The sequence below is a fragment of the Sarcophilus harrisii genome, chromosome 1 (assembly GCF_902635505.1).
Source record: "Sarcophilus harrisii chromosome 1, mSarHar1.11, whole genome shotgun sequence".
Classification (NCBI taxonomy): domain Eukaryota; kingdom Metazoa; phylum Chordata; class Mammalia; order Dasyuromorphia; family Dasyuridae; genus Sarcophilus; species Sarcophilus harrisii.
The window spans coordinates 53,376,957-53,403,320 of NC_045426.1; the positions used below are offsets into that span (position 1 = coordinate 53,376,957).

General features: G+C 40.7%; 1 protein-coding gene across 1 annotated transcript; it reads left to right on the plus strand.

Annotated features, from left to right (window-relative positions):
* Positions 1-18,494: 18,494 nt before the first annotated feature.
* On the plus strand, positions 18,495-25,318 carry RHO (rhodopsin). Its single transcript, XM_003762449.2, has 5 exons — positions 18,495-18,941; positions 21,771-21,939; positions 23,306-23,471; positions 23,903-24,142; positions 25,017-25,318. The coding sequence occupies exons 1-5, from the start codon at positions 18,581-18,583 to the stop codon at positions 25,125-25,127; spliced, it is 1,047 nt and encodes a 348-aa protein (XP_003762497.1). The 5' UTR covers positions 18,495-18,580; the 3' UTR covers positions 25,128-25,318.
* Positions 25,319-26,364: the final 1,046 nt, after the last annotated feature.

A 26,364-nucleotide genomic window follows, 5' to 3' on the forward strand; every position in this document is an offset into this window, starting at 1 on the left:
ACAAGGGTGAGGGATAGCAGGATGGCTTTGAAATAACTGGTGTCAAAAGCTGGTAGAAAAGAGAAAAAAGCCAGTTTTCTTAGGGAAGGGATCAATTGATTACAAACAGTATTTGAGAGGGAGGTTACTATGACCTCAATAAGATTTTACTTGGAAGCTGGAGGGCCCTAGAAAGGAAAGATCCTCATTTAAACCCCACGGGATATAATAGTAATAATAATAATGATGATAAATAACATATACATAGCATTTGCTATTCACCAAGCAGTGTGCTAAGTGCTTTACAAATTTTATTTGATCCTCACAACAACCCTGGGAGGTAGGTGCTATTTTTGTCCCCATTTTACAGATGAGGAAACTAAGACAAACAGAAATTAAATGCCCTGCTCAAGCTCATCAAGCTTTTGAATGTCTGAACTTGGATTTGAACTCCATCTTCCTAACTCCAAGAACAGTACTCTATTCAGGCACCACTTGAACAAATCTTACAGATTATCATGTGCAGCCCCTTCATTTAATAGAGGAGGAAATGAAGGTCCAGAAATGATTAGTTGACTAACAGATAGTTAGTCAAGCCTGAAGTCAGTCTCAGGATTAGAAAGAACTTTTGGCCATCTATTATCACTCTTCCCTAAGCAAGGGTTTCTTTTTCCCTTTGAATCCCCTCAATCAGCTCTACAATTTCTCTCTTCCCAGAATTCCCTGGTATCATCCTCTCAGTATTTTTCCCATGCTCACCAGTTCTCCCCATTCTTCCAAATCTCCACCCACCCTGGAAATACTATTTCCTTCTTTCACTCCAAAATGAGAGCTTTCCCTCATCCTCTACACTGTTGCTTCTCCAGAGACCAAGGGTTAAACAAGTCCTGCGACTTGAGGGTAGACGAGTCAGAAAAAAGGCTAGGGCCTAGAGGAAGATTAATTGGGAGGCAAGTGTAGGAAGTCTAGAAGATACCATTGGTGCTTTTAACAATGGCTACAAATTATGTACCAATGAGCTTACTTCTGATTCCTAACAAAATTATAAAATATATCACGAGAGAGAAACTTTGTGAACATAGAGCAAAAGAAGCAGTGATCACAAAAACCCAACTTCACTTCAAGAACAGATTGTTCTAAACTAATTTCATTTCTTTTTGTTGTTGTTGTCGTCGTAGAGTTATAGGCTAGTGGGTCAGGGGAGTGCTAGATTCAAGCAAAGCATTTGATAAAATCTCTCAAGTTTTTCTTTTGGAAAAGACACATGCAAGATGATGGTTCAGAATCCAAAGAACACTTTTTATCAATTTAGATGAAGACTATGGTGGAATGCCTTAGAGTTCTGAGCTGGAGTGCTGTGATGCCCAAAGGAGATGCTTTATGTAAAGCACTATAAAAATGCCAATTATTATCATTATTGTTGCCATTAATCTATAGTTACCAGAACTAAAGCTGGGTAGTGACCAATTCTTGAGTCTTCTTCTATTGCACTCCTCTTGGAGGATCTTTCCATCCCATTCTTGACCTGAACTCTGTTATTTCTCCTCCATCACAATGATGAAAACTTTTGGTGAATTACATCTTCCTATATTATATTTCACTGAAGATTCATCTTCAAAGGGTTGTTGGACAATTTGTATTATTACGATATTGCAAGAAATCTTGAAACCTTGATAGATGGATAGGAAACATTTTGTTGTATACATATACATAATGGTGATGTTGATAATAACAATAATAATAGCTAGCATATTTCTTTTATCCTCACAACAACCTTGAGAAATAGGTCCTATTATTGCCCCTATTTTACAGATAGGAATCTGAGGTAAACAGACTTAAGTGACTTGCTTGGGGTCACACAGCTAGTAAATTAAATTAAATTTGAAGTCATGAAGATGAATCTTTCTGAGTGCTCTGTGCACTATGGCCTCATCTAGGTGCCCCATTCACTATAGGTGATCTGCATAAAAATGGAAGAACAGGCGTTAATGATCTATCACCTTTTGGGGATATTAACAAGATTCAAAACGTTTTCATGCCTTTGGTATTTTCTGCTCCTTCAGATACCTTATGTTATTAATTCCTCAGTGTATATCACCTTCAGCTTGGATTTCCTCTATTTATAGTTGGCCCCTTCCAGCTCCTTTTCTTTTTTCTCTTTAATACTATTTCTTTCCTCTCCATAAGCACCTTTGGGACTGTAATGTTGGAGACTTCCAAGTATGGTAGCCCTATTATCCTTGATGGAAAAGACAGCTGGTTCAAATGATTTTTGCAAATCTTTCAGATTTTTCTTGTTTCTATTTCTCTTTTCATTTTCTTTGTTTAGTTGAATATTTTGCCAAGCTTTCTTTAAACTGGACTTACATGGACAAATTAGTAAATCTTTTCTCTCTTCTCTATGTCTCTCTCTTACTGTCACTCTTTCTCAGTTAGTCTGTCTGTCTGTCTGTCTGTCTGCCTCTCTCTCTCATACACAGACACAGAGTAAAAACAAAGAAATTGGAAATCCAAAGGGCTACCAACTGGGGAGATCAGCAGAAATCTGTTACAGGAGGTGACATTTGTGTGAAACCTTGGAAGAACTTAGCCATGGAGGTGAGAAGAGAGTGCAGTCCAGGCCTGGAGAACACCTGTTCAAAGTCACATAAGCAGGAGATGGAATATCATTCATGAGACATAAGCAAACAGGGTGGTATGGCTGCTTGAGGGGGAGTAATGGGAATTCAGTCTAGAAGGAGAATGAATCCAGATTGTGAATGACTTTCAATGCCAAGTGGAAGCATTTATTTGATACTGGAAGCAATAGGAAACCGCAGGAGCTCGATATGAATCAGTGAAGTGAAACAACAGCCAAGAGAGCTAATTAGATCTTAGGCTGCATTAAGAATGCAATTATGTGCACTGACTGACTGACTGACTGGGTAGGGAGGGCATAATCCCATAGAACCCATCCTGGCTGGAATACCACATCTAGAATGTCATGTTTAGTTCTGGTACCACATTATAGGAAGGGATTGAAGGAAGAGTTAGAGAGCAGTAACTGTAAGGAAGGACGATCTGGGTAGTGAAAGGCAAGATCATATCCCATGAGGTTCAATTGAAGGATGTATGGATGTTGAGAAGAAAGGGCATCTCTAGGACACAATGGTGGTCAACGAGTGTTTGAAGGGACATTGGGCTGAAGATGGATTAGATTTGGTCTATTTGGTCCAGAACTCAAGGTATTGAGGAATTGCAAACTTTCACTAGGTTTAAAGACAAACTCTCTTACAATTAAAGCTCTCCTGGGGTGGAGCAGGTTATCTTGGCCATGTGGTGGGGTGTCTCACTGGAAATCTCCAAGTAATGGCCACTTGTCAGGTGTGACGTAGAAGGGATTCATGATTCCAAGTATGGTGGCCCTATTATCCTTGATGGAAAAGACAGCTGGTTCAAATGATTTTTGCAAATCTTTCAGATTTTTCTTCTGTTTCTATTTCTCTATTTCAGCACAAGTTGGCCTGGGTGAGGTGAGATCCCTTTGAATCCATCTATGAAATGCCTCATCTATAGGTACCTCTGATTCCATAGATCTCATGAAGGTCAAACAAGATAATCTCGAGTCCCAAATTGTCTAGAGCAGAGAGCGGGTGACCCTGACCTCTTTGGCAGGCTGCTGAAGCATACAGACGCTTCTTGGAATCATATTTTAAATGTATCCAACAAAAAGCACAGGATGGCAAAGGATACTGATTATTTTGCAATTATTTCAAAAATTAAATAAATAATAAATACATTTTAAAAATTAAAATTATTAAAATTTTTTCAGCACAAGTTCATGGATGTCAGATTAAGAATTCCTTCCTTTGGAACTGTTTCATTTTGTTCTTGTATTATTGGCTCTGATTATAGGGATCAGTGTCTATTGATGATGGAAGTGAGCAGAATGAGGGGGTCAGCTTAGGGCCAAAGTTAGGGGCTCACTCTGGGGTTATAGTTAGAGGGTTGGTTAGAAACAGGGAGAGAGCACTTTTTTTTTCTGAGCATCCTACGGACATCCCAGGTTCTGCAGATCAAATCCACAACCTTGACCTCATTCATGAACATTCTTAACTCCTGAGTTAATCCCCTTACACACAAGAGGTTGTCATAATGCTTGGGCCAGCCCCTCCACAAACTGTTTGCCTCCTGCTCTAAAAGGTCTATTTCTGCCTGACCCAAGCCTGCTTCAACACATAAAGAAAGATCACTTATCAGGGCAGCAAATAGCAATTAATTCATAATCAGAGATGCCCCCACTAAATATTCATTGTAGACTTTTAAGAAGCAATATGATCTCTCGTCCCTGGCTTCCCAAGGGTCCCCAAAATCTTGGCCCAAGAGGAGATTCATTGAATTTCAATCAAACAGTCAAAAAGTTAAGTGCCTCCTATATGCTAGGAATTTAAATTAAATTAAATTGAAATTGAAATTAAAATTTAAAACAGACCCTTTCCTGATGAAGCTTACATTTTAAGTGTGAAGTCGATATCTATGTATAGGAAACTAATATTAAGAAGCTGTTCCAGAACCCCCAGGAACTGGAACAGTTTGCTCCTTTCCTCTCCCTCTGCTCTGCACCCAAGTATGACCATGGTAAAGACTGGGCTCAGTTCTTGGGACACAAGTACTCCATAGAGAGGACTTTTCCCAAATTCTTCCCATTGTCAAACTCACATCACAGCAACCAGAGAGATTTTACTTAATAAAGGCACACTTAGGATTTTCCCCAAATGGAGGAATATATTTCAATTAGCCCTTCTGTTCTTGAACTTACATTTATTTGCATATCAATTCTTAAAATAGAGTTGCTAAAGTGGTTTGGGGGGAATGGAAACTGGCAAGCAGATATTTGACAGAAGTTAAAAGGATTTTTTCACCTCTCATCAATTAGGGAGAGGGGTCATGAGCAGGTACAGTCTTGACAAAAGAACAGACAATCCTGGGGGAGAGTGGGGTGGGGTGCGTGATGTTTCAGCTTTTTGCTGTTGTAGTTGAAATGGCCTTAAGCTATTTATAAGAAGTATATTTACTTCTCCCAAGTCAAGAATAGTTGCTGAATTCCACAGGATGACAGCAGATGGCTCAGTATAGATATCCCAAAGGAGTTTATGGTAGTTTGTTGTTCAGTTATTTTTCAGTCCAGTCTGACTGTTTGTGACCTCATTTGGGGTTTTCTTCACAATGATACTGAAATGGCCTGCCATTTCCTTCTCCAGCTCATTTTACAGATGGGGAAACCAAGACAAACCGGGTTAAATGATTTGCCCAGGATGACACAGCTAGTAAATGTCTGAGGCAGGACTTGAACTCAGGAAGAGTCTTGCTGACTCCAGGCCTGGTGGACTGCCCAGTATCACCTAGCTGCCCAAAATTATGGTAGTAGAGAATTGTTGAGAGAACTTCGCATTATGGGACCAAGACCCAGCAGGGAGCAGCAGAGAACAGCAGGATGACCTTACCAGAGGATGCTGCTGATGTTCCCTCAGTCACATCTCACTGAGCATGTACCTTCCATGTGTGTATGGACATGTTACCCAGGTTGTATGTCTCTTGACAAGTTCCCTGGCTGCATGCCTTCTCCACACATGATCACTCGTGCTTTGTGGGCATGGAAACTTATGAGAGAAGTGTATTCTCATGAGCTTAGGGCAGGAGAGCTCATCTTGTCAATGAATGTGAGATGATTGAATAAATGCCTTTTGCTTTGAAATTATATATCCTTGCTAGTTGGATTCATACAAATAATCACATCAGCAGTGGCTGGTCTGCACAGTGCTTTGAACTTGGGGGTAGCTACTTAGGGGTTAGGAGATCCTGTAGGATCTTGTTGGTTCTCCTCTCACACATACACCTTCATAAAGCTATTCCTCATGGGGTACATGCAAGGGCTACAAACTCATTTCAGGACATAGCGATCCCTGCTGCTCCTCCCTTTCAAATTATCCCTTTCAAATTTTATTTTAGAATTTTTCTAAGAATCAAGTCAATCACTAGTCTATAGTTTAAAGCATATTCCTTCTTGAAAATCAGGTTGCTTCTCTGTTTCTGGACTTATTCTGCCTCCCATTCTCCACACACAAGATTCTTTTTCTACAGTTCTCTCTGTACCTTAGCCCGGTGCCCGACACGTGTTGTTTTGCAATGTGACCTCATTTAGGGTTTTCTTGGCAGAAGTACTGCAGTGGTTTGCCATTTTCTGCTCCAGCTTGTTTTGCAGATGAGGAAACTGAGACAACAGGACTAAGTGGTGTGCCCAGAGTCCCATAACTAGCCAGTGTCTGAGGAAGGATTTGAATTCTGGAAGACTCACCTTCCTATGTTACTTTAATTTCATTAAGTGCCCTGATTGACGTTCATCTTAGGACTCATGACTCAAAGTCATTAAAGGCAGTTGGATGCCCTCTTACCATAGGATCCAACAAGCCATCAAATCTTTTACATATGGAGAAACTGAGGAACAGAGGTTAAATGACTTTGCCCAAGGTCCCATAGACAGTAAACATCAGCAGTAGATCTGAACTTCGTCTGAATCCAGAGCTAGCCCTCTTTCTGCTTCATATAATGCCTTTCCTTTCCTCACTTATCTTGGATTTGAAGTCCTTAAACTTCCTGGCCTAAAGCCCATTCTCTTTAGTAGAGAAAACAAAAAGGGAAATAGGATTTTAATGGTTTTATCTTCTCTATGTAATACATTATCAGGACTTTATCTTAAAAGGGCCAAAGATTCCCATTACATCCAGAGCCATCTCTAGTGGTTCTGATCTCTATCTGATCACTGGCCCCAGATGGCTCCAGAGGGGAAAATGAGGCTGGTGGCTTTGCACAGCCCTCTTCCACTTTAATCCAAATTACTTGTATATCAAGGCATCGCCTCTTCCAGAGGTCATGATGCTCTTCCAGAAAAAAGGACAAACAACATTATCATCATCTTGAACATTGACTGCCCCGCCCCACAACCCCATCCCTTCCTTGTTCCTCTCTTTACGTCTAGTTTTAAATGGTCCTTTTGTTGTCTTTTTCATTAATCACAAATCTTAGTTCATCCTGGGCTTTATTTAACCTTTCTGATATCATTCTTACCACTCTCTTGGAGCTGCCTTTGATTACCTGACTATCTTTCATAAAGCTTTTACAAATTTAAGTTTGTCAATGAGTCACTTCTATAGTTATACTAATTTCCCCTTTTTCTCTCTCTTGGGAAAATGTACTATATACACACACATACATGGTGTGTATTATATGCAGATTATATATAAATGTACATTATATATAATCTCTAAATAAGTGTGTTATGTATATTATATTCTTTGCCTCTCTATATATGTATACATGTATACACACATATATATTTTATACACACATACATATATACATGTAGAGAAGTCCCAGAAAGCTAGAAACTTCAGTAAGTGGGATGTTTTCCTCCTCCTAACCAAGGGTGCATTTAAGCTTGAAATAATGAGAAAATATCAGGTCCTGGCACAATTACTGGGGCATTGTGAACTTTACATAAGATTGAGTCCCTAGAAACTAACAACATGCTTCAGAGAGTTAAATCGCAGAAAACAGAAACCAGAGTTGGTCACAGAACAGTGCCTTTCATAATAACATATGGTTTTAAGATATATAAGCAGCATGATTTCCTTTAGCTTAAAAGGGCCAAAGTCTCCCATTACATCCCGGGCGATCTCTAGTCATTCTGATCTACATCTGTCCACTGGACCCAGATGGCTCTGGGGGGAGAAATGAGTCTGGTGACTGGTTTATTAACAGCTCTGTTGAATTATCAACAATCCTGTCTCATTTTCAACTGCCACTGGCCCATTTGTGTTTTGCTAGTGACAACAAATGGCGTCCAAGGTGGGGCCCTGATTGTGTCAGGTTCTGATCCAATCAGGTACTGATCACATCAAGGGGCCCATAAGAGAAGCCGAGACCTGAGGGGGAACTGGTACCAAAGATGGTCTTCTAAGGTCCCTGGGGAGCTGGAGGACAAAAAGCTTAAGTCAAGGTGAGGGGAAGGCTCCAGCAGGGCCACTCACCTGCATCTTTACTTTTACTTTTCAGAGCTAATGGAGATGCAAAACAATGGTAGAGCAAATAGTTAAAGGATTGAAGAATGAAGGGGAAGATCTTAAACTTTTACAGCTAATCATGTTAAAAGGTGGAGTAAGGGCTAAGAAAAATATGTTAAGAGCATTTCTACAATATGTTTACAATATTGTGCCTTGGTTCCCCAGCGGCCCCCAAATCATAAACTTTATGCAATTTATGCAAAGAGAAAAGCCCTCTCATGGTCTCTTCTGATACCCTCTCTTTGTATATCATTATAAAAATTTGCTTATCAAAACCAGGAAAAGTACAAGGTAAGAATAGAACTTTGAAAGTCATTCTTGATAAACAAAAAGGGAGAGAGAAACCCCCCAAGAACAGACTTACTAAAGCACTGTATACCATTAATTATCTCAGTTGAAGAATATGTCCCATACCCCAGCTGACTTTTTTTTTTTGCTGATAAATTGACATGGGTTAATTAGGTCATGCAGTAGATAGAGCACTGGGCTTCAAAACAGGAAGACATCCTCATGAGTTCAAATCAGGCCTCAGACACTTACTAGTTGTGTATCTCTGGGCAAGTCATTTCTCCCTGTTTGCCTTAGTTTCCTCATCTATAAAATGAGCTGGAGACAGAAATGATAAACACTCTAGTATCTACCACAAAAATCTTTGAAAGCCTCCTGTGCTTTCTCAGTAATTTTTCCCTCGTAGAATCGTGAGCTATGAGCTTGTCTTGTTTAGCTTGTCTTCACTTTGAATTCTTTGAAATCTATTTTTCATTGAGGTAGTATAATCGGGCAGAGTTCTGGTGGAGGAGTCAAATCGTACTTCTTATGCTTACAAGTCTTTTGACCCTCAGGAAGTCATCTAACCTTTTATACCTCAGTTTCCTCATCAGAAAATGAAGGCGTTAGATTTAAATCTCTAACTCCTTTCCAATCCTAAATCTACAGTAATATGAAATCTAGCATACATATCTAAGGTAACAGTTAGCATTATATGTTAATATGAGGCTAATATGTCACATGGCCATTACATAACCTTAAGCCCAATGTAACATGCTTCTGTTACATGTTAACATTGTATTCATTGATTTATTCAGTGTCTACAGTGTGAAAAACACTGTAAGCTCTGAGGGAGCTATGAAGTTCAGATAAGACAATGTTAGAATCCAGTAGAGTAGGGCTCTATGAGCCCCATAGAGATAACCATGATGCACTGTGTTAGATTGTATCTGTATCTTCTGCTACCTCACAATGTTAAGGAAGTAACTTGGGCTTCTTGGAGGCTCTGCCAGTGGACCACAAGCTCTAATAGGACGACCCTGCGAAGAAGTGGAAAAGATCCAAGTTTGGATGCAGTGATGGAATGACCATATACACAATGGTCATGGATGAGGCCAATTAGTTCAGGGTGTCTCGTCACCTGTTCAGATGTTTTGGAGAGATTTTTTTTTTGTCCACAGGAACTCTCAAAAACTACCTACTAAGTTATATGCAGAATTTGTGCTAACAGAGGAAATCCAAGATCGACAGAATTTCTGTTCTTGGATATTTCTATGTGTTTTCCATTAATTGCATCAAAGAGGTATAAAACAAAGGATATATGAAGTCTCAGGGGGAGACCATTCTCTGGCTTGGGAGATAAGGGAAGACTTCATAGAAGAAATGGCATTTAATTTTAAGGAATGGGACTGAATTCAATAGATAAAAAGAAGGGAACCTTTTAGGTATAGGAAATTATGTGAGCAAAGGCATGATGGTAAAAAAAAATTGCAGGGTTAGAGGTTAGAGAAAGGAAGGATATAAGGAAGGAAAGAAGGAAGAAAGGTAGAAGGAGGAAAGAAAGAAGAAAGTAAAGAAGAAAGGATTGAAGGGAAGAAAGAAGGAAGAGGAAAGGAAGGAAAGAAAGATGGGTGAAGGGAAGGAAGGAAGAATAAGAAGAAAAAAGAAAAAGGGAAGGAAAGAAGAAAGAAATGAAGGAAAAAGGGAGGAAGAAAGGAAAGAAAAAGGAAAGGAGGGGGGAAAAGGAAGGAAGAAAGAAAACAACCATTTATTAAGTATACACTGTATGCCAGGTACTATACTAAACTCTGGGGATTCAAATACAAGCAAAAAGATAAGCCCTTACCCAGAATGGCTTATATTCTAAAGGAGAAGGTCCACATAGAAAAGGGGGCCAAAAAGCAGTTAGGAAGGGAATTAATGAAGATAATTGGCATAGAAGGTCAGAAGCAGAGATAGGAGGGGAATGAAAGCTAGACACCCTTAGCCCCTCCAGAAAATAGAGACTCCACAAGGAAGTCACCAGTGGGAGAAAGGACACTTTGTGGAGGCCTTCTCCACAGGACTGGGAGTAAACTGGGGAAGAAACCCCAGACTCTGGAGGAGGTTCCAATAGGAGCCATCACCAACAGACAAGGCAGGGTTTGGAAGGAGGGCAGGGACAGGTCCCAGAGCAGAGGGTCATCATATGCTAGGACACCCCACATGGCTCTGTCATGTTACAGGTCATGTCACATTAGATTGTCTTGTGCTAACATCACATGCTGAAATTCTAAACTTACATCACAGTCCACTTTGTCAGATATCATTTCTTGTCCTTTTCCTTTCCTCATTTTGTTAAGACACAAATTAGTGAATTCAGTCAATATGCAAGATATTGCCTGGACTATATAGACACAAATCAGGTATTCCATCTGCCCTCAAGGGGCTGAAGTTTAATGGCAGAACTCAGACATAAAAAAGGAAAAGAGACTGTATAGGAAGAGTTAGAAAATGCTGAAGAAGAAGAACCAGGTGGTGGAAATGTTTTGCATAAAAAAAAAAAGAAAAATAGCCTCTGCCTTCATGTCTCTATCTGTCCTACCCCCTCCCCACCAAAGCCTAACTCCTCCACAAACTCAATTAATTCAATAGGCATTTATTAAGTACCTACTTTGTTCCAGGTACTATCCTAGGTGCTAGGGAGACATACACAAAAACCAAAAAGGACTTGCCCTCAAGAAGCTTATCTTACACAGGAAGCCTTCTTTTCCCACCTAAGTCCATAGTGACTTATCTCTTTCTTCTTCATTTCCACAAAAATCATCTTGTTAAAGAAAATTTCCACCTTAATAAAAAAAAACCCTTAAGAAAAATAGTTAAGAAGATCTCTTAATTTTTATTTTTCTTAAGTGTTTCTCTCTTAAGAAGAGAGAAACAGAGAGAGAAAGAAAGAAAGAAAGAGCGCTGGAGGGGAGGGCATCAGAGAGAGAGAGAGAGAGAGAGAGAGAGAGAGAGAGAGAGAGAGAAAGAGAGAGAAAGAGAGAGAGAGAGAGAGAAGGAACCAGAGGGAAAGGGAAGGAAAGGGAAGGGAGAGAGAAAGAAAGGAAGAGAGGGAGAAAGGAAGAGAGGGAAAGAGAGACAGAGAGACAGAGACAGACAGAGACAGAGACAGAGCAAGACACAGAGAGAGACCTAGAGACCGAGAGTCAATTTGTATTCAAACATAATCAGTTTTCTCTGGCATGAATAGGATTTCCCATCACAAGTCCTTCAGAGTAGTTGTGGATCATTGTACTGCTGAGAACAGCAAAGTCATTTATAGCTGGTCATCCCAGAACACTGTCATCACTTTGTATACAGTACATTCCACCCTGCCCAATTCATGGAGGACTTTCCAGGTTTTTTTCTGAGGCCGTCTTGCTCATCACTTCTCATAGAACAACAAAATTCCATGACAGTCACGTACCACAATTCTCCTATTGATGGGCATCCCCACAGAGGATGTTTTTTAGAGGAACAGTGTAGATATCAGTTATCTAGATGGGGGATGAATTAATTCATAGGATTTAGAGGGATGAGGGCTCTTAGAGATCACTTAATTCTGTACCCCTCCTTCATATTACAGATGACATAACTCAGGCTGAGAGAGGGGTAGTGACTTATCTATACATACCTAGTATCTGAACCCTGAAGGTTCTCATCATATAAATTTAAAGGTGGAAAGAGCCTTAGAGGTTATTGAGTCCATCTTCTTTTTACAGATGAGAAAACTAAGACAGAGAAAGATCAAATGACTTGTCCAGGTACACAGTGATCAAGTATTTAAGGAAGGATTCTAACTCAGATCTTCTCCACTCAAAGCCCATTCTCTGTCCACTGTACTACCCAGCTTTCAACCCCACTCAGCTGCTCCCTCTCATCATCTTGGATTTATTTTGCACATACTCACATGGGTGTCTTTTTAATTTAAGTCCTTTGAAGATACAAACTTACGTTTTCTTCTTTGTATTCCTAGTACAGTACCAGGCAAATAGTAGGACCTTAATAAAGGCTTGTTGGATGATTGATTGAACCATCATCCATTTCCAATTCCAAACTAACACTTTATTTATTCACTCAGTCAACAAACACTTATTACGCATTTTCATGTGCTAACTGCCAGGGAAATGAAACCAAGCAAAGAGGCTCACGGGGTACTTTGGTATTTCAGTGGAGGGAGCAAAGAGTTTGGAATTAGGAAAACTCATCTTTAGGAGTTCAAATCTGGCTTCAGACACTTCGTAGCTGTGTGATCCTGGACAGGTCACTTAATTCTGTTTACCTCAGTTTTCTCCTCTATAAAATGAGAAGGAAATGGCAAAAAACACCAGTATCCTTGCCAAGAAAACCCTAAAATGGGCGTCATGAAGAGTTAGACATTTCTGAAATGAGTGAACAACAACAGAGACCACTCCCTGCTTTCAAGCTTACATTCTAATAGGGTAAGAGAATATATAAAAGAGAACTGAAGAGGAGGGTAGGAAAAGAAGGAAGTACTAGGGGGATGGTGGCTAAATCTGGAGAATGAGGATGGGACTGACTAGACCATTCCTCCAAATGGAAATTCTAGGAAGAACCCACCAATGGCAGAAGGGCCCCACCCTATAGTTCCATAACACCATACTGTCTTTCCATGGCTTCTCACTTAGCCTCAGTTTCTGAATAAGCCCTTTAATTTTTACTTCCATTTCTAGATAAAAATACATATTTTAAAAGGGTATCTTTGGAATCCATGTAACGAACGATAAAGGCACAAAATAGTCAGACAGATATAACCTACTGGGGAAAAATCAATGGGTATTAAAATATACAATAAAATGTTGCTGGACAAAATACTAGAGTTCATTCCATAAACATGTAAATATGTGTGGGAAAAAGAGCCAGTCACTCAGCAAATAAATAAGAGTAGGGGCAGTTACTAGAATGATTGATGAGGAAAGTGGGAAAGATTAAGGACTGCTGGATTTCAATAAAACTAAATAATACAGCTCAGAACTGGCTAGCAGAAGACTATCAAAGCTTTGCTTGGGGGCATTGACTCAAAATGGGGGCAGTGCACTTTCTCTGGAGAAGGGTGATCTTCCCTCATTTCTCCTCAAGGAGACTTTAGGGATGGAACACAATAACCCATTTAGATCATCTGGGGGATGGTCTGCCTCATCCCAGAAAGGACTGAAATTCTTCACTGCACCACCCTCCCCTTCCACATAATCCTCTTCTGTGTCCTCCTCTCTGTCCCTTTCCTTGATCTTCCCCCCAGAAATCCTTCTACTTTCCTTTTCAGCTCCTTTTCCTTACCCTATTAGAATGTAAGCTACAGAACAAGGAGTGGCCCTTTTGCTATTATTGTTTAGTCATTTTTCAGTTATGTCCAACTTTTTGTGGCCCCACTTTGGGGTTTTCTTGGCAAAAATACTGGAGTGTTTTGCCATTTCCTTCTCCAACTCATTTTACAGATGAGGAAACTGAGGTAAATAGGGTTAAGTGACCGGTCCAGGATCACATAGCTAGTAAGTGTCTAAAGCCAGATGTAAACTCCTAAAAATGAATCTTAGTAGGCAGTATCCCTTAGTTGGGAACTACTAAAGGTCTCACAGTCTTTGGAGCAAGATGTGAAGTGAGGATCAGATGCTTATTATAGGAGATTGGACCTATGATTTCACTGATGTGCAGACCACCCAGCGTGGAAACTCCTTTCATCAATATGGTAGGCAATTCACCCATAACTTACTCTTAGAGAATTGCCTGGGAACATTGAGAGGTTAATCAGTTTTTGAATGGTTCCAAAGCCATCAGGATCAAGATTTGAAGCTAGGTATTTCTGATTCCAGTGTCAACCCTCTACCTCTTAGTGAGAAGTGAGAAGTGAGCTACCTCTTAGCTGGGTGAGAACATAAATAAATTGATTGATAATTGGTTGAATAAACTAATTCAAAGACTAGTAATTAATGCATGGATGTCAGCCTGGAACCCTGTCCTGTTCAACAATCTTCTCAATAATTTGAAAGAAGACAAAGGTGGAAGGCTTATGAAATTGTAGAGGGCCCCAAGTGCCATTTTAGGGTATTGTCCCTCTATATGTCACTCTATACTGTAGTTAACTGGGAGCCATTAAAGGTTTTTGAGAAACAGGGTAACTGTATCCAGCTGCATTTTAAGAGTCATTTGACAGTGTGAGCAGAATGCATGAGTGCCAAAAATTCTCATTATGAATCTGTAACAGTGACCTAGGCCAAAGATGAGACTCTAAGCCAAGATGGTAGTAGTGGTAATGGGAAGGGAAGGGGAAAGCAAGACACTTTAAGAAAATCAACAAGACTTAGTGGCTAGGTGCAAGATACAAGGGACTCAAAGCTTGGATGGCCAGGAGAATTTTAGTAAATATTTAATAACCAGCTCTCTAGTAAACATTTAATAACCAGATGGGGGAAATATGACCAACATACTTTTAAGTTTAACTTGCATTATTAATATTTTCTCCATCCCTTTAAGTGTAGAAAATTAAAACAAAAACACAATAAATCAAGCCTTGATTTGTGGCATTTGTTAGTGTGATACCACACACTAGTGTGGAGAACCACAGTGATAAGTGTGGAAAGAAGATGAATTTCTTTTTAGAAATGACCTTAAGTCTGAGGTACCAGTATATATTCTTCAGGTTGAGTTTTCCAAAGGCTAGAACCCCAGTCTCCTGACTCTTAGTCTAGGTCTTATTCCACCATACCATGATTCCTTTCCCTCCCTTGACCCTTCCTTTAAAATAGAATCTTTTAGGTTTCATGAGCTTTTCCAAGACCAGTTTTATAAAGATATAAAAGTTTTACTTTCTAAAAGGACCATCATGGGTGATGTATTGACCTAAGCATGAATTGGATTTAAGTGAGTTGTGCAGAGTCACTAGCCTCTCTGGTCCAGAATGCAACGGCAAGCCACAAGTCAAGATGACTGGCAATAGCCTGGTATACAGTGGATGACCGTAGCATCTTTGGTGTCTGGCCAAGCGCTAAGTGCTCCAGATCTTCTATATCAGTTGCCTTCATGGCCTGTGGAGAAAATTGTTCTCATCCACCCATTCTGCATGGGGTAAACACCTCCCTAACTCCCTGATGGGTTTGAGGTAGAGTACTGTCCTGATGGGAGGGTTCCTCATCCACCTTTGGTGCCCACCTGTCACCAACTCTCACCTAGGGCTCCAATGGCAGCCACACACACCATCTTGGCAGACAGGCTAAGCTGGATTGAGGATACCCAATGACAAAATCAGAAATAATGAAGACAAGAACACTTTAACTTTGTGTGGCTCCTGACTGCCTACAAGATAAAGCCCAGCTTCCTTAGTGGGACATTCAAGGTCTGGCTTTTGGTCTTAGATATTCCTTAAACATTCTGCAATGAGACCCTATGTTTCAACCTGACTGGATAATTCATTATTCCCTAACCACGTATGAGCATTCTGTCCTTGTCATTTTCTCATGCTTTCCTGTTCCATTTCTTCCCGGCTACCTCATTCTAAACACTCTTCCTCTTCTCCAAATCTTACCTGATCAAGGCTCAACCCAAGCCTCACCTCCTCCACAAAACCTTTCCTGAAAACCTCATGTCATATGTACCTTGCCCATTGTCTATCAGTTTCCCTTGTAATATTTCTTTTATTATTATTTTCATTTTCATGTATGCTTGTCTTGTCTCCTGATTTAGTAAGTTCATTAAAAATGGGTTTTGCTATATGCTTTCGTTATATTCTATGTACATATGTATATGTATATCCTTCCCTTCTCCCACACATTTCTCTCATCTCCTCCTCCCTTCACACCTGGCTCAGTGCCTTAAATATATCCATATAATCAGTATTTCTTACATGAATTAATAACATTTTATATTCATTCATGCAGCAAATATTCATTTAATCAATCAACCAACAAGATTTTAAAAAGCATCTGTTACGTCCTGGGAGCTGTGCTAAATTAGAGTTATAAAGACAAAAATGAAAGTCCTTACCCTTGAGGAGTTTATATTCTAACGGGGAGATAACATACACACACGTGCATGTGTGTATATATAATATATGCAAAAACACATGTACACATGCATTACAAGCAAAACAGGTACAAGGGAACCTGGGAGTTGGGGAGGGAGGCAATAACTACTGGGCAGAATGAGGAAAGGTCTCGTGTAAGACCTGAGATGAATCTTGAAGGAATCAGGGATTTTAGGAGGCAGGTGAAGTGAAAGTGCATTCTAAGCAGGGGAGGTAGCCCCTATAAAGTCATATAGTATATGTTGTCTATAGTAGTTAAAAGGTCATTTTGGTTGAACTATAGAAGGCCAGAGAAGAATGATGGGCAATAAGACTGGAAAAGTGAATTCATATCAGTTTGTATGAAATATTATAGAAGCTGTGGAAAAATAAGTGTACTCATTATGGAGACCAATTTGAAAATACAACTCCAAAAGTGTTAAACTGTACTTCACCTTTCCAGGACTGTGCTGGAGCCAGCTCCAAGAGCATAAGAGCTGATTGTTAAATATTCAATGTGAATATTTATATGCCTTAGAAATCAACAAATGCCACAAATCAAGGCTTGATTTATTGTGTTTTTGTTTTAATTTTCTACACTTAAAGGGATGGAGAAAATATTAATAATGCAAGTTAAACTTAAAAGTATGTTGTTCATATTTCCCCCATCTGGTTATTAAATGTTTACTAGAGAGCTGGTTATTAAATATTTACTAAAAGACTATGCCTTTGATCCAGGAATGCCACTACTAGGTTTATACTGCCAAAGAGAACAAAAAAAGAAGAAAAGAATCTATATGTATAAAACCATTTAGGGCAGCTCTGTTTGAAGTGGCAAAGAACTGGAAACTGAAGGGGTCCTCATTACCTGAGAGACTGGCTGCCTTAAAAATTCCCTGCTGTCATGAAGCCTACATTCTGGGAGAATAGATGTATCATATCTCTAAATAGCTATAATGTATTAGCAAACTAATAAATGTATGAGAAACACTAAAAATAATAAGAAGAAACATACAGTACTTTCAATTTTCCAAAGTGCCTTAAGTACTTGATCTCCTTTAAACTTCACCAAAACTCATAAACTCTGGTGATTATTGTATTATTGGTATTGTTGAATCTGTTTTATGGGTGGGGAAACTGAGGCTAGAGGGAGTCAGCTTTGGAGATGGGATTTGAACTTCCATCGTCTTGAGTAAAAGCAAAGCATTCTATCCTCGGTACTGTTCTGTCTCTCCCATCATGCTTGGGACGGTGCAGTAGACACAGATGAATTAAGGTCTCATCTCTCAAAGAGCAGGCAGTCTGAGGGAAGGGATAGAAAGCTGATAATACAGAGAGGAAGATCTGGGTTCGAGTAGGGTCTCTGAGCCATTCAATGGGTAAGCCCCTTAGCTTCCCAGCTAACTCTCTAATACTGTAGCTAGAAAGTAGTTGGTCTGAATCAAGGAAGAGAATTTCCAAACAGATCTAGACCCAGATGAAGTTTTTCCAAGCTAGCTGTTTACACATTTTCACACATTCTTCACAAATGTGAGACGGTCCTCATGTCCACAAAGGCCCCATCCCTGTCTCACTGTCCTGCTGTTCCCTTCTGTAATTTTCTGCAGTTTTCATTCAGCAAGTAGTATTTCAGAGCCATGTATGGTCATTCCAATGTGGCTTAGGGAAATAAAAAGGGGTATAAGAGTTGAACAAACTGCTGGGGTGTGGGGAGGGCTATTTTTTGTTTTCTTAATAAATGAGTCTTTTTCTTTCAAGCATCAAAATGACCGCTCTCTGGCCAAGGGACCACAATCTCAGGAGTCCTCGCTTGGCTCAGAGCTTCTTGTTAATGAGCTACACTCACCCCCTGGGGGCCCCTTTCTTTTGGGGTCTCAGGCCTACACTTTCCCACTCCAAGAGGGCTCACCTCCCTAGTTGACAAAAGTCACCTTGGTGCCTTCCTGGGAAGCCAATTAGGGCTTGCCAACCTAGCTGGATTAGGATGATTAATTATGCCCTGAATCTTCTGGGTGCTGACACCATGGAAGGAGGGCTTACCCAGAGGGAGTCACTTTATAAGGACCTCAAGCCACAGCTCCCAGCTCCTTCTAATGTGGCTGGTATAGCCTCTTGCCCCAGTCTGGGAAGGAGAGGAGGAAGGTCCTTGCTAGTGGCCCATCCCCTGTAGGCCCAGGGAAAAAGCAGAGTTGCAGCCATGAATGGCACAGAGGGACCCAACTTTTACGTCCCCCATTCCAACAAGACTGGGGTGGTCCGGAGCCCCTATGAGGAGCCCCAATACTATCTAGCCGAGCCATGGATGTTTTCCTGCCTGGCGGCTTATATGTTCATGCTGATTGTCCTGGGCTTCCCCATCAACTTCCTCACCCTCTACGTCACCATTCAGCACAAGAAACTGCGAACACCCTTAAACTACATCCTTCTGAATTTGGCAGTTGCTGATCTCTTCATGGTAATTTGTGGCTTCACCACCACCCTTGTAACCTCCCTTAATGGCTACTTTGTCTTTGGAACCACTGGCTGTCAAATTGAAGGCTTCTTCGCCACCACAGGAGGTAAGGGATTCTGGAGGGAAGGGAGGAAGAGCCTCTCTCAGCTCATCCAGTATTGGAGAGGGAGGAGATCTCCAGGGTCAGGGCTGCCTGTAGGACTTGGGCCAATGGGGGTCATCGGTAGAATTTCAGATTCTAGACTTAGAGCTGGGTGGATACAGAAAATAGCATAATATAGTTAGTGTTTCTTAACTGTTTTTTTCCTCTTTCTTTTCAAACCTTTGTTGTTAAAAGGGATGATTCACTAGGTATGAGGAGGGATATATTTTTTAAAGAAGACCAATAAAAGAAAGAAATATATTTTTAAAAAATCCATTTAGACCAGGGCTTCTTCAACCTTTTCTTCTAACAATCTCTTTTTACCTGAGAAATTTTTATGTGTCTCCAGGTATTTAGGTACATAAAATAAACATACCAACCAAACATTTACTAATAACAAATCAGTTTTGCAACCCCCACATTCAATTATGTGACCCCCTATGGGTTCACAGTCTACAATTTAAGGAACCTTTGATTTAGATCAATCCTGTTATTTTATAGGTGAGGCAAAAGGGAAGAAACTTACCTGAGGTTATATAGGTAGCAACAGGCAGAGTCAAGATTTGAATTTAAGTCCTTTGACTTTAAATTCAGTTGTACCCCACTTCCCTTCCCCTCAAATAGATTTCATTTCTAGGGTGGGGGAAGGAAGCTGGGAGTATTTAAGAGCCCTTTCAGAGGAATGGAATGCTTTAGGGGAATGATTTTGAGACAAAAAAGAGCAGTAATGGCATCTGTCACAGCTACAGCTACAATGGGTGCTAATGTTTTCCCCCGTCCATGCACAACGTTTTTTGCCAGGAATGTTTGAAGCATGAGCTAATTCACAGTTTGACAAATTTAATTCTGGAAGGGACCTTAAGAGATTCCAGCTTAGAGCTGGAGGGGAACTTTGAGACCATCTACTCCAATCTATTCTATTTACAGGTGAGAGAAACTAAGGTCTTACTTAGGGCAAGGGTGTGCTGGTAAACATTTAGCAACCAGATCCACATTTAATTTTAAACTGTATTAGTAGTATTTTCCTGAATTATTTTCTTACATTTAGACACTTAAAAACAAAAGAGCAAGCCTTGATTTATCGATTTTTGAGATTTAAATGATCACATGGAAAATATAAGCATTGGCTCTGGCTGGCTGGTTAGAGCTGGCTCCAGGACATCTGTTCCTGCCCAGAGACTTGCCCAAGAATGGCTAATGGCAGAAATTTGGTCTAGATTGGTAGATTTGGGTTCAATGCCCTTAATAGGTCCATACAGGAGCTGTTGTTCAGTAAGTGTGTGCTTCAAGTGTTGCCCATAGATTATGAGATTATGGGATTTACATCTGGATGATTATCTAATCTAACCTCATTTTACAGAGGAGGCAATTGAAGGTCAGATAAAGTAACTTGTCTGAGGCACTCATCTAGTGAGGAATAGAAATAGAATTGAAACCCACATCCACTGAGTACAAATCCAGTTGTCCACACCCGGCTGCTTGGTCTGCCTATGTTGCAGGCATCCCTTAATGGGTTGTTACTATTCTGAGATCCAGGATGCTGTATTTCCTTATTTCTTTGTGTCGATTACTCTAGATTTTTGCATTTAGAAGGAATGTTGTGACTGTTAGACAAAGACATGATCCTCGAAGTCCAGAATCAAAGAATTTGAGGGTTGAAAGGGACTTCACTGACCTTCTCATCTAACCCATACTCTCAAAGATTCCCCTGTATAAATATTTCTGATAAGTGGTCTGCTAGCTCCTCCTTAGAGATTGTTAAAGTTGGAAAATCCTTGAGGTGGCCCTAGGGCTACTTTTTTTTTTTTCAATTTACTTGCAGCACTTTTAATTTTCCTTATACCATGATGTGTTGGGAATTACAATTCTCAACTCTTAGGATGACTTACAAATTTTGGTATTCTATTGTCATATGAGAACATTAAGGCAACGTACAAAAATCTTACATAAATTAACTAGATGCATAAATTTACAGGTTGTAAATGCAAACTTTTTTTGTTTTTTTCTTTTTGCAACTCAAGGTTGCTAGGGTATAGGGATCTTCCCTGCTCTCCTGGCCTCTAGACCTGGAGTGCTTCTGGGCAGAAGATGGATAGAGTAATGTAGGTGTGGGTGGATGAGTGCCAACTGAGAGGTCAGGGGAGGTTCTCCTGAAAGGACAGTCTCAGTATCTTCCAGCTTGACTTCTCTATATAGGACAATGGACCACCTCTGCCTCTTAGTCAGCAGAGGAACATCATGAAGGTATAAGAGATTCAAGAGAATCTCTGAATGCTTAGATCTCACATGCAGCCCGAGGGAGAATCTTCTGAGTCCCTGGGTGTCCCCTCCCCACAATGCTTCTTGCAAGGATGCTTGAAATTCCACCATTCCTTTGGGTTCAGCTTTATCCTTTTTTTCCCAGGATATTCTTCAAAGATACAAATATCCTTGAGCAAGGATCTAATTAAGTCTGTAATACCTCCCTGAGAGTGACCTTATCAGATTCCTCCCAGCTAAGGGGTTGGAGCAAGGGCAACAGCAGAGAGTCCTTAGTGCTTGGAATGGGAATGGTGCTGAATGGAGATGGGAGCAGGGGAAAGAGACAGAAAAAATAAATTTCACCTCTTGCACAATTTTGCACCAAGTTGATTATTCATAATAATGAAGGAGTCAAAGAGAATGTCTGGATTTGTTTGGGTGTCAGACTCCAACCTTCCTCTTTTCCCTCTCTTTGCCCTTCCTTTCATCCTTTCCCTTTTTTTTCCTACTGGGTTTTCTAAAACAGGAAATGTCTCCCATTGTGTCTTACAGGTGAAGTAGCCCTCTGGGCCTTGGTGGTTTTGGCCATTGAGAGATATATTGTGGTCTGCAAGCCAATGAGCAACTTCAGGTTTGGGGAGAACCATGCCATCATGGGTGTCGTCTTCACTTGGATCATGGCTCTGGCTTGTTCTGTTCCACCCCTCTTTGGCTGGTCCAGGTTAGTGGAATGTAGAGAGGGAGGCAAGGAGGTGAGGCTGGGGGAGGAGAGATAGTTCCCTTGGATACCTAAGGATGCTTTCTTGGTTGCGTGGAGGGAGAGAGGGCCTTTCATTCTGTCCCTGCTCCTTCACGGGTGTTCCTTGGGAGCAAAATCAACATTAATTCATCAAAGAGCACAGGATCAAGGCTGGAAGATTTCCTTCAGATCATCTAGACCACTCCCCTCATTTTATAGATGAAAAAATTAATGAGTGAGAGGCTAAATGATTTGCCCCTAATTGCATTGCTTGTAAAGAGAAAAGATAGGATTTGAATCCAGATCCTTTTGATCTGAATACAGCTTCTTTCTACTGCATCAGACTGCCTCCTTGGGAAGGATATAGGGAGTAAGGTGGAAGAAGTACCATCTGATTGGACACCAAGGTTGGGACAGATATTTTGGGAGGTTCTACCAGAGGCCTATAGAATATGGAAAATCTAAGATGCCTCCTTTCACCTTGGCTAACCACTAATCCTTACTTAAGCTGGGACCAAAGCCCAATCCTCTTTAGCTCAGATCCCATGGTACTTACTCTGACCTTGAGTGTCTATCTGCATGGACAAACTGTTCATCAATGGTCTATGATCCAGGTAGCTATGTGTCTCTCACCATGACCTAGTCTTAAGCTTCAAAGAAGAAGAAGAAGAAGAAGCTGAGGAGGAAAGTTGTATCACCTCCAGAATAAAACAAAAGACAAAACTATATTAGAGACACTCCCTGACCAATCCAATTTTCAAAGCTCTTTGCTGAAGGAAATAAATACCATGCAGTCCCCCAGTCCATCAGGCATACATCTAACAATGTTTCCTGCTGATAATTTTCCATCTTTTGCTTTAATATGACCCCACTGGCCTTTTCTCTACTGTGATGGGTTGATCCCTTTTATTTTAATAATAACCTTTTGGCAATGAAGACATTTTTCTCTGTCTTCTCTTCTCTAAGATTAATTAATTCCTTCTATCTCAAAGATCCCTTATAGGCAGTTGGATACTATTTTTGTTTCAGTGGGTTCCTGGGGATCTCCTTAGAAATCAGAACTCAGAAAAAAAGTGTTTTCCCTCCTATTTATCTCCTTTTTCCTTTAGCCAGCAGTTGCTCTTTTTAACTCTATGGTTGAATGTACCCGGGTCCGTGGGCAACCAAGGACTTGGTGACTAAAACTGACAATGACTGTGGTAAAATGTGAAATACTGGGAATGAAAGAAATGCCCCATCATCAAAAGTGGAGACAACCACTATTCCTTAAACTTTCTCTCCTAGTCTCTGAAATAGCAATCTCTGAAATATCAATGCTGTCCTGCAATTGAGTGGGATTTTCCTGCAGGTATATTCCAGAGGGAATGCAATGTTCATGTGGAATTGACTATTATACTCTCAACCCTGAGTTCAACAATGAGTCTTTCGTCATCTACATGTTCGTGGTTCACTTCACCATTCCACTGACCGTCATTTTCTTCTGCTATGGACAACTGGTCTTCACAGTCAAAGAGGTTTGAATAGCTTTTTTACTTCCTAAGGCTCTCATTTAAGTATATCTTCATAACCCAGTCCCTTCCTCCTGTTCTACCTTACCTTCCTGGATATTTATTTCTCTCTTCCCTTTCCTTCTTGTTCTTCTCTGTGTCTTGATTCATCCAAGTCAACCATTCAATCAACCATACAACTGGCCAGTCATGACTGAATATCTATTGTTTGTAACACTCTTCAGGGGAAGTGGATATAAAATGTGTAGCAGTAAAATCTGTCATAAAGTAATGGGAGAAAGGACTTTGCAGGAAAGGAGGATTATTACTCAATGGTAGACAACCTTAAAAGATAATGTAATGATCCTTATTCAATGATGAACACCCTCAAAAAGATAAACTAATGATTGTTACTCAGTGGCAGACAGTCTCAAAAAACAATCTAACATTTTCTCCAGGCTGCAGCCCAGCAGCAAGAGTCTGCTACCACCCAGAAGGCTGAGAAGGAAGTCACCCGTATGGTCATCATCATGGTCATCGCTTTCTTGATTTGCTGGGTGCCCTATGCTTCTGTGGCTTTTTACATTTTCACTCATCAAGGTTCTGACTTTGGCCCAATCTTCATGACCCTCCCGGCTTTCTTTGCCAAGAGTTCATCCATTTACAACCCAGTCATCTACATCATGATGAACAAGCAGGTACCTGGGTTGGGGAAAAGGAGGGAAATGCTCAGCTAGAGAGTTAAAGGGGAGAATAGAGGTCAGGATGAACTTTGCTGTTGGAGTTAGGCAATAAAAGTAACCAGAAGTAGCAGTAAGTGCCTAAGAATGAGGATGGATTCCAGACTAGCCTTTTTTAAAAAACCAACTAGTTAAGTAACTTTCACCTGTTACTCCTGTCTGCTCCACCCCTCCTTCATCTCCAGAATTCAGAGGCTGCACTGATGTTTCTATTTCTAAAAATAATTTCGATGGCCTTGGTTGCAGTTCTCATTTGGCTCATTTGATCTATCCTCATTATGTAGATTCACAGTGTGACAAGAAATCATGCTCTAATGTGAGAGTTTGCCATGGAACTATTTCAATGGCAAAGCTCTTTTAGGTGGGGAAGGGGTTCCCAGAGCCCATCTGGTCCAGCAGCCCCTAAGGCTGCTAAGCCGCTAAGGAAACTGAAGTTTCAGTAACTTGCCCAACACATCACACTTAGTAAGCCTCAGAAGTGAGATTTGAAACCAGGTCTCCCACCTCTACTCCTTGCCTGTCTTGGTTTAATAGCATTCATTTACAGTTAAATGAATGGGTGTTTAGGTCCTCTCATCCTAAATTCACTTATATGAGGAAGTTAACCTCAGCATGACATATTATAGAACCCTTTTTGAAGAGCAGCTCCCGAGGGGGAAGAAGAAAGAGACCCCAACGTCTTTGGAGGAAGCAGGGAACATGGAGGTAGAGAGTGGAAGCTGGGAAAACCAAAGACAAATTCCCTGCTACCCTCTTGTGCTGAAGGCAGCCCCTGTGCCAGGTGTTCTCTGAAGAGAGAATTCTCTTGCCATCTTTGTCTTTTCCTTTCTAGTTCCGAACCTGCATGATCACCACTCTCTGCTGTGGCAAGAATCCATTGGGTGATGACGAAGCCTCCGCCACAGTCTCCAAGACGGAGACCAGCCAGGTTGCTCCTGCATAAGCTCTGAGAAGGGCTCCTTCTACACCTGGCACACACGAGACCCCCCAAAGGACGCCAAGAGCTCACCTCTAGGAATGTCACCCTTGCCCCTAACTCCTGATTCACAGCTACCCACTGAGAGTGACTGGACAGCATTAGGAGCAGTGTCTGTCCATCAGAAGAAGACTTTACCCAGTACCCAAATTTTGAAACAAAAGGAAAAAAATAAATCAAAACCCTCCAATTATCCCCCAATTTTCAAAGCCAGCCAGATACTTTTCTGTATGGTCTGAATGCTGCAGACACCAGTATCACCTTTTGAGATCTGATCCTAAAATCCTTGGTTCTGACAGGTTAATGTGATCTGGAACCCTTTGGGGGGTGGGTGGCCCGAGTCCATTCACTTCACAGCAACATATGAACTCTTACTCTCAGGAAAAACAACCCAGCTTAGACATAAGCATCTAGCACAAGACTGGGCCATCAGTAGGTATTTAATTAATGCTTATTGAATGAATGAAAGTGAATGAATGAACAAATGAAAATGAATGAAGGAACAAATGAGAATGAATGAATGAATGAATGAATGAACAAGTGAACAAGTTAAGAGCTTGAGGAGTCCAACTGCTCTCACAAAATGACATTTGGATGATTTTGGATACTATGGCATTCATAAATCAAACATTTTCCCTCTTCTTTCTGAGATGACTCATTTTGAGACAACGAGAGGAGCAAGGGAGCGGAGCTGAGCGGAGATTCCCCTGGTATATTTTTAAACTGAGCTTGGGAGATAATAGGACAACTAAAATGGTCCTTTCCCATCTTCCTTTCCTCTAGTTACTCTGGTCTCTGCTCACTAGGGTCAGATGGCTCTTCAATGAAAGTTGGAAACAGGTGGGTCTCTGAGCAAAGCAGGGAATTTAGCAGGTGTTCTTACACCTTAAACATTAGGTGTTGCTTTCTGGGTTTACAGAAAGAAGAAAAGAAGAAAACCAAAAGACAGGTCAGAGGATGTGGGAGAGGAAAGAAATGCTTAGGGACTGGAGGATGTGGTTGTTGGAGGAGGCTATTTCTCCTGATTTTTCTGACTCCCTTCTTTCCTCTCAGGCTTCAGAAATCCAAAGACCTTCCTTTTTTTTCCTTAATGGCCAGAGCCCAGGGGAGAAATGTTTGTTTTTGCTTTTGTAAAATATTGACTCTCTTATTCCCAATTATCTACAGCTTCTCAAAGATCTATAGAGAACTTTTAAAAAGCCAT